The sequence below is a fragment of the Hydra vulgaris genome, chromosome 10 (genome assembly GCF_038396675.1).
Source record: "Hydra vulgaris chromosome 10, alternate assembly HydraT2T_AEP".
In the NCBI taxonomy this organism is placed as follows: Eukaryota; Metazoa; Cnidaria; class Hydrozoa; order Anthoathecata; family Hydridae; genus Hydra; species Hydra vulgaris.
The window spans coordinates 9,621,409-9,635,708 of record NC_088929.1 but is presented as its reverse complement, the minus strand read 5'-3'; the positions used below and the strand labels follow the sequence as shown (position 1 = coordinate 9,635,708).

The following is a 14,300-nucleotide window of genomic DNA, read 5'->3' as shown; positions in this document are numbered from 1 at the left end:
CTAAAATTGATTATATAATGTCAACACACAGATATATATATATATATATATATATATATATATATATATATATATATATATATATATATATATATACATATACATATATTAGGGTGCATCAAATGCCCTGTACTTTCAAAAATTGATCTGTCCCTATTCTTAAAACTTTCACTTGGTTCTCACAAAACACTCTGTTAAATTTTTTCAAAATTGAATGAGATTTAGAGGGGCGACCTCAAGTCTGAAACTTGCAACGATACCCTAAACAGAAGAAAAAAAAGTTTTTCAAATGTATGTCATGTTGGGTCTCAAAAGAAGCGAAATTTTATATAAATTTCAAAAATAAATATCATTTTTTGTTAAAATTGCCTTATAAAAATTTTTTGACAACAACCATTAAAAAATTTTTATAATTTTTTATTAAAAAATAATAATTTTTATGTAATAAAATTTAAAACAATAATTCTTGTGTAAAATTTTTATTATTTTTGAAATTCATATATAAAAAAAAAAAAAACTTTTTTTTCTTCAATTTAGGGTATCGTTGCAAGTATATATATATATATATATATATATATATATATATATATATATATATATATATATATATATATATATATATATATATATATATACATATACACACCCACACACACATTAACACATATATGTGTATATATATATGTATATACACCGGGCTTGAAATAATTGCCAGACATCGGACATTGTCCAACACTTGTCCGATAAAAAAGGACATCTATCAGTCATTTTGTCCAACATATTTTGAGTGCATTTATCTTCAAATCATTTTAGTTGTTCCAAAATTATTAATAAATTCAGTACTGTATATAAACTTTATTTTTTAAGCTTTTTATTTTTTATACAAAACAAATTTGAAGTTGAATACATGGCTATGTTAATAAAATACACCATTTTTTTGAGTTAATTCTTATATTAAAATACGCCAAAGCATTACATTTTTTGAATTAAGCAGCCCCAAATTTTATCATTTATATTAAAATGTTGCAATTAGTTATCAATTTAAATTTATAGTTTAGTTTTTGTTTTTTATCTGATGGTTTTCATAAATTTCAAACAAATATTTTTGCTTTTAAATAAGTTTTATAAAAATTTTAACGCAATAGTTATTTAAATGCTTATAGAAACAGTAGATATAGATACCAGTACTTTTTATTACATTATTAAATTTGAGTAGTTATGTAACATTTGTTTTCACGCTTAAAATTTTTGCTGTTAAAAGTGTTTATAAAATTATTCCTAGAAAAAGTTTGAAAAGATTTATAAAAAAATACATATTTATATAAACGTAACTATGTATAATATTCTTTGATAATTTAAATAAAATGGGTTTATTATACATATTATAATTAATTTTTTACTTTATTTAATAAAGTAATAAGTAAACTTAATAATTTATGTATTTAATGTATGTACATTGTAATTTATGCATTTAATAATACTGTATTTTTATTATACATTTTTATTATATATTTAATTATGTATTTAATAATTACATAACTTATGTATTTAATATATTTACGTAATAATTTATGTATTTAATAATATACGAAGCATTTTGCATAGCATAGTAATTTTTTAAAAAAAAAACATAATATAAATATATTTTCCTTTTCAAATTTTAGATTTTTGAGTTAAGATTTTTTCTTTTTGTTCAAGATTTTCTTTATGTTAGATAATTTATCTTGCGAATTGCTTGGTCAAGTTGTAAAAACAAAAATAATTAATGCATGGTCAGCAATGGCGTTCGATCTGGCAAACTTGAATCTTTAGTGGACAAATTGTCCGGTACAAAAATTTTTGTTATTTTGAGCCCTGTATATACATATACATGTGCGTATATATCACGGCCTTCTATAATAACAGGCCTTGACATCGCGAAACAAAGTTGATTAACTGAAGGCCGATTTCTAATACTGTGTTCACATTTTCTTCTTTTAACATTAGACGAAAGTTTGCGTTAGCGTTTTTTAAATAAATGTTTAAAATTTGACTGGTTTATAAATTAGATAGCGCAACTTCAAGACGTTAACATTGTAAGGTTCAAGACGTTACGTAAGGTAACAATATTGTCAAACTAACAATAAATTTTTTAATAATTAAAATGCCTTTAAAATGCTGTGTACCTCTTTGCAAGTCAAACTATCACTCAACTACAACAAAAATATCAATTTATAAATTCCGAAGAACGCAGAGGAGAGAAAAAGATGAAGTGATGCTATCCCAAGAACTGGTTTTATTGTTACAGACTTAATAGCAGTATGTCGACTGCATTGGCCAAATGATGCACCTTTTGAAAGCAAATATGGGAAGCAACAACCTTTAGACCCACCATCTGGTATTTATTCTGCCTAGTTGTTTAGCCACACCAGCAAGTAAAGTTAGAAAAACTGTAACTTCAAGCAGTTTTCAAAACATTTTACCAGATGAGTTAAATGATTTTTTAAGACGATGAACTTATATTCGACAATATTCAATCTTTGTTAAGTGATAATAACGATGTTATTGCTTTCCAGCTTAACAAAAAAAGTTTACACATACAATCAAAAATGTACAAACTTGGTGTTCCATTATTTATTTTAGAAATTATCGATGATTATTCATTTGTAGCTTACCATAATGGCACAACTTGTAATATTTCATCTTTAGCTGTAAACAAATTAAAGTTAATAAAAACAAAATCAGCTTTATTTGAAGCAGTTAGATTTTTAAAAAATAAAGAAAGTTCGCGCCAGTCAAATTCGAGCACCTTAATGCTATGAGAAAAGTTAATGTTGGTGAAGTTTTATATACTCCAGATATTATATGTAGAGCATATGAGTATTTTGATATGCGACAAAGTTTATATGATCGTTTGTGTATTGACTACAAGTTGCCAAGTATAAGGACTTTAACACGATTGATTTTAAAAATAAGCTCAATGAAGGACCTAAATTTCATAAATAGTATTTTTATGAATTTAGGTCCATTGAAAAGAACTTCCATACTACTAATTGATGAGGTTCAGGGCTCAAATTAAGCGCATCGCGATTACTTTTCGCACCTTCACGATTAGTTTTTTCTTAAAATTTGTTTTTTCGCAATCTTTCTTGATTATTCTTTTTTTATTTTAGAAGATTGATACTCTATTCGTGAATATTTAGAGTTCTTTTATAGTATAAAACTGAAGTGACTTCTGTAACAATAGTTTTTTTTTTAAAAGCGGAGTATAAAGTAAAAGAAAGAAAAATAAAAGATTTAGAAAATCAATGAGCAAAAATGTTCAAATGCAGGAAAAAGACCGATTGTTTAAGGAAGGAAAAATTTATAAAAAACAAACAATTAAATACCTATTCGAATCAAGAGTACAAGCTAATTATTGCAAATATTACCATACGCATGGAAGGCCGTTTTCAATCCCTCCAAAAATCACCATTGTTTATACATTTGGTAGTTTTACTTGACGTTTATAACTGGCCGTTAAATGTGAATGATGGAACTTTTGGCAATAAAGCTATCGGTGAAGTTGTTGAACATTTTTCTGACTTTTTAATTGGTGTAGGATGTGATTTGAATAATATACTTCATGAGTGGATCATTTTAAAAGCATACATGTTTCCCATCAAAAGTAACAATCAAAATGAGTATTATTTGAAAATTTGGGAAATTGTTTTTTCCAAATCAAATTTGGTCAAAGAATGCCGAAATATTCTTGATATTTTTGAACTATTTTTAATTTGTCCTTTCACAAATGCGAAAGTAGAAAGAATGTTTTCATGTATGAATCACGTAAAAAATGACTGGAGAAGTTGTCTTAGACGAGATCTCTTAGAATATCTACTTCGGATAAGTGAAGAAGGTCCTGAGATTGACAAATTTTAACCTGATAACTGCTATGGACGAATGGTATAATGATAAAGTTAGACAATTGTCAGCAAATTTTCATCGTTATCTGGAAAAAAGAAAAAGAAAGTCAGGAAAAACAGACATTGATTTAGCGACAGTTACAATATCAGATTTGGAAGTGAAAGCGAGGAAGAAAATTGAGACAACTTTTAATTTTATTTTAGCACATTGTAACCCCTTAAAATTAAAATATTAAATAATAACTTGTAATGGCGTATGATTTTTTGCTTAGTAAAAATAATTTTTTGTTAGTAAAAATCCTGAAAAATTCTAAGCATTAAACTAGTGAAATGATTACAATACGATCAAAATATTTACGATTACGATCTAATACTTTTTCTATTAGCAATCAAAAAAAGTATTAGATCGTAAAAGATTATATTATTTATACACATTTTTTTCTTTCGCTTTATTTTATTGAATGAAAAAAGGGAACACTAACTTTTATTAAAAAATACATTGAGTGAAAAAGCAATAGATAGAAATATCATGGGAATTTGATAAGGTTACTTAGATAAGAAAACTTAATAAGAATTTAATTATCATTCTTGTTTGTGATTGTGCGGGTTTTCGTGAAAATGTTAAGTTTTAACATTTTATCACAATAATGTTTTCATCATTTTTAATAGTTTTTTATAACTGTTTCAAATTTATAGGTTGTTTTGTTAGTTTGAAATAACTTTTTTTACTGTTAAAAATTTATAGAAAATTAAATATTCTAGTTGTTTTAAACAGTTTAAAATATGTAAAAAAAATAGAAAATGAAACAATTAATTAAAAGAACATAATATCAAGTTCATTGATTTTACAAAAATACAGCCGTTAGATTTAATGCAGTATAATAATAATAATAATGTAAATTATAACTAAAGCTACTTTACAACTGCTGAATGTAAATGTTATGACATCTTATGCAAAAATGAGACTTATTATATATGTTATTATAAATAAGTTAAAATAAATAATGCCCCCTCCCCTCCAGCGAGAGTGGAGAAGGGGTTATGAGCAACAAAAAAATCGCAATTAGATTTTGTTACGTCAATTCGAGCCCTGAGGTTTATGTCAAAGCTTCATTACTTTATCAAAGAGGTAGTTTACTGCTTGTTTAGTCAAGCAGTAAACTAACCTGAAAAGTTAGCTAAAACAATTTTATTATTTATGATTAAATGTCTTTTTGGAGGTCCAGAATTTATATGTAGAGCTCAACCTGTTGCAAATCTTTCCTCTGAATTTCGGTTTGCTCAATGTCAACAAATTGTTGATACAATAAATAATATTGAAAATAGTAAGACATTGGTAATAATTACTGATGGTAACCGTGTAAATCAAAGGTTTTTTGGAATATTTAAAACAGTTGATAATAAACCATGGTTAACAACATCAGGCATATATTTATTGTATGATTATGTGCATCTCTTAAAATCTATATGAAACAATTGTTTGACAGAAAAGACTGGCGAACTTCAATTATTGAACAATAAAGAACTGGCTTTGGCTAAGTGGAGTGATTTAGAAACTTTATATAAAACTGAGTGCAATAGCCTTTTTAAACTCTCTAAACTTACAGCTAAATCAGTTTATCCAAAACCAATAGAGAGAAATCTGTAAAGTTTTGTTTGTCTGTTTTTTGCAAAGAACAGTAGCTGCATTAAGAACACATCTAGAGATTGAAAATAAAGCATTTGAAGGTACTGCTGTATTTATAAAAATTTTTTTTTTTTTGGAAATGTTGTTAATGTTAAAGCACCTGATGTTGGCATTTGGTTTAGAAATGAATTATGCGGAGAAATCCACTCAGTTGGTGCTCAACAGTTACAAACTGCTACGAGATATTGCTGAACTGTCAAATTTTATGAAACCTACAGGTAAGCATGTAAAACAGCTTACGCTAGATACTAGCAATGCAATAGCGCATTCATATTATGGCTTAATTGATCTCGTAGAAAATTTGTTGAGTAATGGAGCAAAGTATGTCTTATTAGGTTGGTTTTCAACAAATGCACTTGAAAGAGCTTTTTCCAAGCTTCGACAGGGATCTAGAGGTACTTACTTTATAAACGCTAAATCTGTAATTGAAAAAATTAATATTCAACATACTAAATTGATATTACAACTTGACATTCCTGTTGATGGTATCGATGGTCATACTTATGATACATGTTTTAGAGATATTTCTACTGAAGAAAAAGAACTTCTGGATAATATACATGATCTTGAAAGCTCAGTTAATAAATCTACATTAGTGGCTATAGTCAACATAGCTGGCTATGTGCAAAAAAGCGAAATAAAAATTTATGATGACACTACCAATTATTATTATAAATATGGAAATTATCTGAATAGCCTAAACAGAGGCGGACTTGAAATTCCTTCTGATACTCTTGTCTAATGGACAATATTTTGCTTTTTGTTTTTTCAAGGCGCTACTGACCCTTTATGTAGAACATTTTGTGTTACTCAGTTTCAGTTCATTGCAGCTAAATATAAATTTAAAATCACAAAAAAACAATGCAGAATATATTCTAATATTCTGCAAAAGAATTACTCACTAATTACCACTCCTAGCAGTAGCAAAGAATCTAAAATGAAAATACTAAAGCTATCATAATTCATGTGAAAATTAGTTTTGTAATTAAATATGCTATTTATTTGTTATGTTTTTTATTTTCTCTTTAGCTTTTATGTCTCTTAATATGTTTGAATTTGTAAATATTTACTCAGTTGAGATATATTAATAAAACTTTTTTTTTGCTTGAATCAACTTTTGTTGGTGATTTTTATTGTTTCCTTTTTTTTTTAGTTATGTTTCTGTAAGCAAAAAAAAAAAAATACAGTTATCTATCTAATATATAGTTTTATACATTATTATTTTTCTGCTTGTTATTGATACTATTTAATATTACATTAATATTCTTAATGAAATTTAAAATACGAAAAATATAATTATATTTTAACAATTTTATGGTTTTCCTTTTATATTTCTGTCTTTACTAGAGATTTTTATTAGAAAACATAGACTGCCATTACACCCTACCTAATATAAAAATATATCAATATAAGTAAAAGTGAAAGTTTAATCGGCCTTCAGTTTTTACGGCATTTTGCGCAATGTCAAGGCCTGTTATTATAGAAGGCTGTGATATATATATACTTAAATTTAGAAAATATAACTTTTAATGGAACTTGAAGTTTCATGCCTATTGGCAACCATCAGCCATGAAGTACAAAATCAAAATATAAAAAAATTGTTTAAAAATTACAAACTACAGTATAATGGGTTCTGACGTTATAGTACAAGAAGACATAATGGAAAACTAATCTCCGCTATCAAATAATGAAAGGAGGAATTTACTTTTTTAATTCCTCGTTTAAACATAGCTTACGAATTTTTGACATGGGATTGTATGTTTTACAGTATTTAACAATATTCGATTTGATTAAAGGTGTAAAGTTATTTTCTTTTAAACCCCATACTTCTTTAAGCAGCTCAGTGTCCTTGTACTTTTTTGTGTTAAAGGACTTTTTTTTGTACCTTTGTAAATTCCTAGTATTTGATTAAATGGTTTTTAACCATCAATCGATGAAAACATACTGAATAATGCAATTACCTTCACAGAGCAACATACAATAATAGGCAAGTAAAGCAAATCCATTATACGTTATGCAAGAAAATCTTTTATTTTTAATAATGGCATATCATGGATTAAAAAGAAAGCAGGATTGTTTGATGTCACCATAGGAGCGTATGATGGCATGGAAGAAAGATAAACTTTCGCAGTTTTACAACAAAAATGATTTCAGTTTATATCGATTTATAAGAGTTTACCTGTTTTTAAGAACAAGAATGACCATCAAATGGAACAAATAAAAAAGCATGCCATTAAAGTTTTTAAACATACAATTCTCAATATCTCTATCAATTGCAATGTTAAAATCGTTAACTACCCTTAACTTTTAATCTTACTCGAAATTTAATCCAACCATATTGCAAGCCTGATAATAAACTAAGTTATTGGGTTGTCCATAAATTATGTCATCCCATTTCTGAAATTTTATTGACCCCTTTGCCCTTGTAACATTTTATTGACCCCCCCCCCAATATTATGCAACAATTTTGTAACAACAATTTTGTTTTATTATTATTTTCATAATAATAAAACTGGCGATCTTCAATTTGCTCTCATTTAATTCTAACCTATATAAATATTTTATAAACAAAAAATGGCATACATTAGTAATGTTAACAAAGAATAAATTAAGTTTGAAACGGAATCTTGCACATAACAGAAAAACTCAAATTTTAGTTACTAGATAAATAAACTTTAATTCCTCAAAAGATATAAGTTTCAGTGTTATATATATATATTTTTAAATGATGTTTTAAACATTAGTAAAGCTTTCCAGAAAGTTACAGGATTGCACTTTGTATCATAGAGTCATAGCAATCGTTTAAATGCAGTTCATGAATGATCAGGAAGTTGCAAATTGGTTAACTTGATGTAGATATTTTTAAGAAAATAAATTACTTGTGAGTATTTTAAGTGAAATACTCAATGAGAAATGGCAGTTATCAATTATTTCTAGCTAAAGTATAGCGTTTTGAAAATTGTTGTTAATTTTTAAACAGTAGCGATATTATTTCGCAAAAAAAATATAATGATCAAAATATATATATTTAACTTATTCAAGTAGCCTAAAATATGATAAAAATATTTTTGTTATAAAAGTTTTTTAAGAAAATCATAATAGTTTGCATATTGCTGTAAGTCTCAGCTTTTAATTGCTAAAACAAAGAAAAATGAAAAATCACGCACAGAAATGGAAATCCTCTGCACACTTTTGTGCACCAACTAAATAGAGTTCTGCACTTGGACCATATTAAGCCAAAGCACAGAATGTGCATTGCACATAGACTGTTACAACTGTAACAGTTCGTTAACAGGCTGTAACTACTCCATTAACGTTTTTTATTATAACGCATTAATGTTTTTTATTATAATGCAGTTATAATAATGTTTTTTATTATAACGCAGTCTTTAAAATAATTATTTTTAATCATTTCATTAGTAAGTTTAAAAAAAAGAAGCTTTTAAACAATTAAGTAAAAAGAGAAACAAAGAAAATAAAGCAACTAAATCATTGCAACAGGAAGATTTTAATTAAACCATTGCAACGGGAAGATTTTAATTAAACTTTATAATTAAAAGTATTTAAAAAAAGCAATCTTATAAAAGATTTTTAGAAAGACATGGAAAATAAGTTTAAATTTATCATAAAAAATATATGCCTACTAAAAATAATTTATACATTTAATTTACACAAAATGCGTTTATTTTTAATGATCATTATAGTTATTATTTTAATTTCATTTAAAGTCGTTGTGTAAAATAAAAACGTTTCAAAAGATCAACGGTTAATTGTTATACTGTTATACATAATGTAATGGTTATTCGTAACAATAATGTTTTTATTGCATTTAAATTAGTAAAATATTAAAACAGCTGTGGTCAAATTGTAAAGAAAAAAATTTATTAGCGTGGTCAGTTACAGAGTGATTGCATGCCAATTCTGTCCAAGCCTGTTAGTGATGTACCAATTAATCGGCATTGGTCCAATCAGCCACTTTTAGCACAATCTAAATCAGTATCGGCATCAGCCTTCTTTAATTAATTTACCGATTTTCCAACTGATGTTATTTTTATAATTTTATCCTGCATTATGATAATAATTAAATAATAAATAAACTAAATTTTATGCATTACTTAGAATTTTACAGGAAAATTTGTTTATTCTTAAGATAATGTTTATAAGCTTTAATTTAAAAGCTGAATGTACTTATACTTTTATTACCATAATGTTGTTTTTAGAAAAATTTTATTTAGTGTTGTTCTGCTGTTATACTTAAAAGTAAACTATTTAAGCATTGTTATTTGTATGTGTTCAAGTAAAGCATACTATATTTCTGTATGATTGTTGTTTATATATCTAAATTACTTATAAATTAATAAACAATTTTAAGTAAACTGATTATATAAGAACTATTTTCTTTTTAAAATTGAAATAAAAAGTGTACCTCAAAAGTTGTGTTTATTTTTTTTGAAAGCTTTCTTTTCATAGTAAAAAACTAAAAAAAATTTTTTAATTGAGTTTTTCTAATATCTTTTAAAATAATGGTTTGGCTCTAATTTGGGTCCAAGTATTTGTTTACCAGTACTGATTCCATGAAAAAGTTTACACAATTTTAAGTTGTATGGTTTTATATTTTCAAAATTTTAATAATTAGATTATTCATCGGTATCAACCTTTTCCCATCCATCTGCATCGGTCACAAATGTCCTATCGGTACATCACTAATATACATGCTGATTCTAACCATCCACCTAACATAATAAATAATCTTCCAAAAAATATCAAGTTAAAATTGTCCACCAACTCATTGACTGAAGTTATTTTAAATAAATCGATACCTCTTTATGAAGACCCTTAATGCAATCGGGATACACCTAAAATCTGGCATATAAATCAAGCATAAAAAATGTTTAAAAAAATAACCACAAACAAAACACAACCTGGTACAATCCCCATTTAGTAAAAATGTTACAACCAAAATTGGTCAACGCTTTTTAACTCTAATAGACCAGCATTTTCCTAAAAACCACACAAAACTCCTAAAAACTACACAAAATATTTAACAGAAACACAAATAAGATAAGCTACTCCTGCATGCCAAACATTAAATCTATTATCAACTCACGCAACAAAAATATTTTATATGGTGATGTAAAGTTATCAGATAAAACCTGCAATTACATTAAAAAATCTCTTTGAACAAACTTCCACTAAACAACCATTGCTCGTCTAACTACATTGTTTACCAAGCCACTGTAAGCTCAAATAAACCACAATACAAAGATAAAGTATACACTGCAAGGCTGGAATTAAGTGATCGCAAATTACAAAATCTGAAAATATTTCTTGTCATTTAATTCTTAGTTTCTTAAAAACTTTTATTAAAAAAGTAAACTTTTATTAAAAAATATTAAAAAGTTTATTAAAAACTGTGGAAAACTGTTTTAATGAAACGATCAATATATCTGCAATATATAAACAGTCGATATATACTGCAAAAATTAATAAAAAATAAAACAATAAATTTACTACTGCAAAAACAATAACAGTCAAAACATAGATATTTTTAATGATTGTTTTTTTTAAACACCTGGTATTTTAAGGATAATAAATAAATAAAAAAACATTTTAAGAAAAAATGATTAAAAACAAAATAGCTTTAGCATAATTTTTTATTGGTTGATTTTTAAATTATTATAAATTATGAAAAAATTATTAAAACGAAAGGAATGAAAATATTGTGCCATAATTTAAAAATCAACCAATAAAAAATTATGCTAAAGCTATTTTGCGCATTGTATAAAACATTAATATCAATTTTTGATTAGGGGGAAAATTTAAGGAACTATTCATTTAGCAATTTAAATGTGTTAAATTAGAAATTATTTAATTGATAATAAAAATAAGAATAAAAAAGATATATTTTAAAATAAGTCATTAAAGTTTGTTTTTTTAAATAACTGTAAAAAGTTTAGATTAGTTTTTATATATTTTTAAACTCCTCAGTCTTTAATTTTGTATACATATCAGCAAGAGTTAATTAATTAATAAGAAAATTTTGAATAAGATTCAAATAAGATATAAAAATATTTTATATTTTATTAAACGATTACTTTAATTTAAAAGATTTAATTATTGCTAAATTTCTTTAAACAGTTGTAATTAGCAGTTGTTTTTTAATAATTATATCGTACTTTAATGTGCATTGTTTTTCTAGTTTCATCTAATAATTTATAAAATAAATATTAAAGTTTAAATCAAAATCTTGAATAATAATAAAAATAAAAGTAATAATATGGTTTTGTAACAAGATTTTTTATTATATAATTTAATATCAATATAAATATTTTTTAATTGAATTATATCTTTTGCTTTTAGTGATCAAAACAGAGTTAAAAATTCCGGTCTTTAAATATTTACTTTTTCTAAACTAAAAATGTAAAGACCTGGAAATGCTTCCGGTTTTTAAATTTTTAGATTAGAAAAACTAAAAATTTTAATACCGGAAGCATTTCCAGATATCACAATATAAAACTGCGATAAAAAATACAAGCCTTGCATTGAGATAAGGGAAACCTCTTTTAAACTACGTTATGCAAACCATCTAAAATCCTTCAACACAAAAAAGTGCAAGAACAACACTGTGCTGTCTAAGGAAGTATGGGATTTAAAAGAAAATAACTTTGCACCTTAAACCAAATGGAAAATTATTAAATGCTGTAAAACATACAATCCCGCATCAAAAATTTGTAATCTATGTTTAAACAAGATATTGAAAATATTATTTTACAAAGGAGTCAATCTGCTAAACAAAAGGGGCATATTAAATTTAAATATAAAACACTGTTTTTGAAAAAGTATATATATTTCTTAAATATAAAGCACTTTGCTTCAATCAAGAGTTTAGTATTATTAATACTAATTCATACAATAACTTATATATATATATATATATATATATATATATATATATATATATATATATATATATATATATATATATATATATATATATATATATATAACACATCGGCTCCAACAGGAGTAAATGAGTGCACAAGCAGTGAATCAATTAAAGCAGACTTGACAGGTGATGTAAACGATAAGCATTAAATTAAAACCCTCATGGATAAAATAAAATTACATTTTAGTAATACTTTCTAGGTTTTACACTTGTTTATACTTGTTACAAATGTTTTGTATCATATGATAAATACAGGAGAAAAACAATCATCAGCAACATTAAAATTCATCTTGGAAGTGTTATATTATATACGTTTAAACGATCATACCATTTTCTATTGTTCAAATAATAATAGAAAAACAAAAAAATAAACATGTGACTTAGAAAATATAGTTTTATTACTATTTTAGTTACTTTTCTTTTAACAGAATTCCTATAAAAAAAACAAAAAAAAACTAGAACTGCTGGTTAAATCAATAGTCATCCTTAAGGCAACTTAATTTTTTTTCTTTCAGCATCATTGCATCAAACAAGGCTGCAAGCACTATTAGAGTTGGAATTTACTGAAGGAGAAAAGATGAAATTTATAGAGCAAGATAATGTTCGACAGACAACTTAAAAGATTGCAAATTATATGAATCAGGAAAGCAAGAGAGGACTTTATTGGAAGATCCATCCAGTTATGACAACAGTATTCCATACACAGACAGATTTGAGATACATAAAAATAAAGAATAGAATCTGGAGTAAGAAAATGTCAAGCACGATAAAGAGATGCAACCTTAACCGATGCTAATTTTGCAATGGATTTGATATATGGTGTCCAAGAAAGATCGGAAGTAAGAGTTAATTCAAGAAGATAAACGGTAGATGACTCATCGAGTACATTACCGTTCATAAATATAGAAAGATCTAAACAATTGCAATAACAATTGCCTGAAAAAAATTGGGTTTTATCTGAATTAAAGTTCACCAGCCACTGTGAGCCCCATGCTGTAGAAGTGAGATCCTTTTCAAGCTCAAATGCCCCCCACCAAGCAATCGAAGAGTATTGGCTTCATTTCAACATAAGTATAAATGGTAGTATCATGAGCAAACAATGCCACCTTGGATGTGAAAATATCCAGAAGAATGTTAATGTAAATTAAAGACTATAGGACCAAGGATTAAACCACGAGGAACCCCTTACAGTTACAGGATATGAATAAGAGTGCTGTCCATTAAGGACAACTTATATACTATGATTGGAAAGGAAGGATTTAATAACCTTAAAGGTGTTACCTGATACTACGTAAGAAGAAAGCTTATGGAAAAGACCAGCATGCCAAACTTTATCAAAAGCTTAAGAAATGTCAAGAGTCAATGCACAATGGTCTTAACCTTTCCACCTTTATCTAATGCACAGTAAAACCTATCAGTTATTACTGTTAGCAAATTAGTTGTAGATTGAGAAGATCAAAACCTATATCAAGCCTTTCCAGGAAACATGTGTGGTTTTTGTCTTGTATGACCACATACGAGTATTTTATTTTAGACAACTTGGTCATGGCCATTTGCAAGTTTTATAATATTAATCATTACGGAAAAAGTTTCAAAAACAAAAAAACCAAAACTAAGAAAATAAAAAGAAATTTAAATAGAAAATAATAAAAAGAAATTAATCATTTAAATAATTTGTTTACTGTTTTTATTTTTGTTTCTTTAGAATGGTTGTTATTTTCAGCAACAAAATTAGATAATACAAAGCAAAAAAAAAAACATTAATTTGAAGTCTACAGCAAAA

The 14,300-nt window shown here is 26.0% G+C and overlaps 1 protein-coding gene across 2 annotated transcripts in view; it reads right to left on the bottom strand.

The window, feature by feature from the left end:
- The window catches only part of LOC100209658 (zinc finger protein 84), a 34,285-nt gene that overhangs the window by 3,390 nt on the left and 16,595 nt on the right, over positions 1-14,300 (bottom strand). Inside the window, exon 2 of one of the 2 annotated variants that reach the window (XM_065807212.1) lies at positions 10,494-10,572. The exons of the other annotated variant lie outside the window; for it this stretch is intronic. Within the exon in view, the coding sequence (XP_065663284.1) occupies positions 10,494-10,509 (16 nt within the window). The 5' untranslated portion in view covers positions 10,510-10,572. The remainder of the gene's footprint in view (positions 1-10,493; positions 10,573-14,300) is intronic. 2 annotated transcript variants of the gene reach the window in all.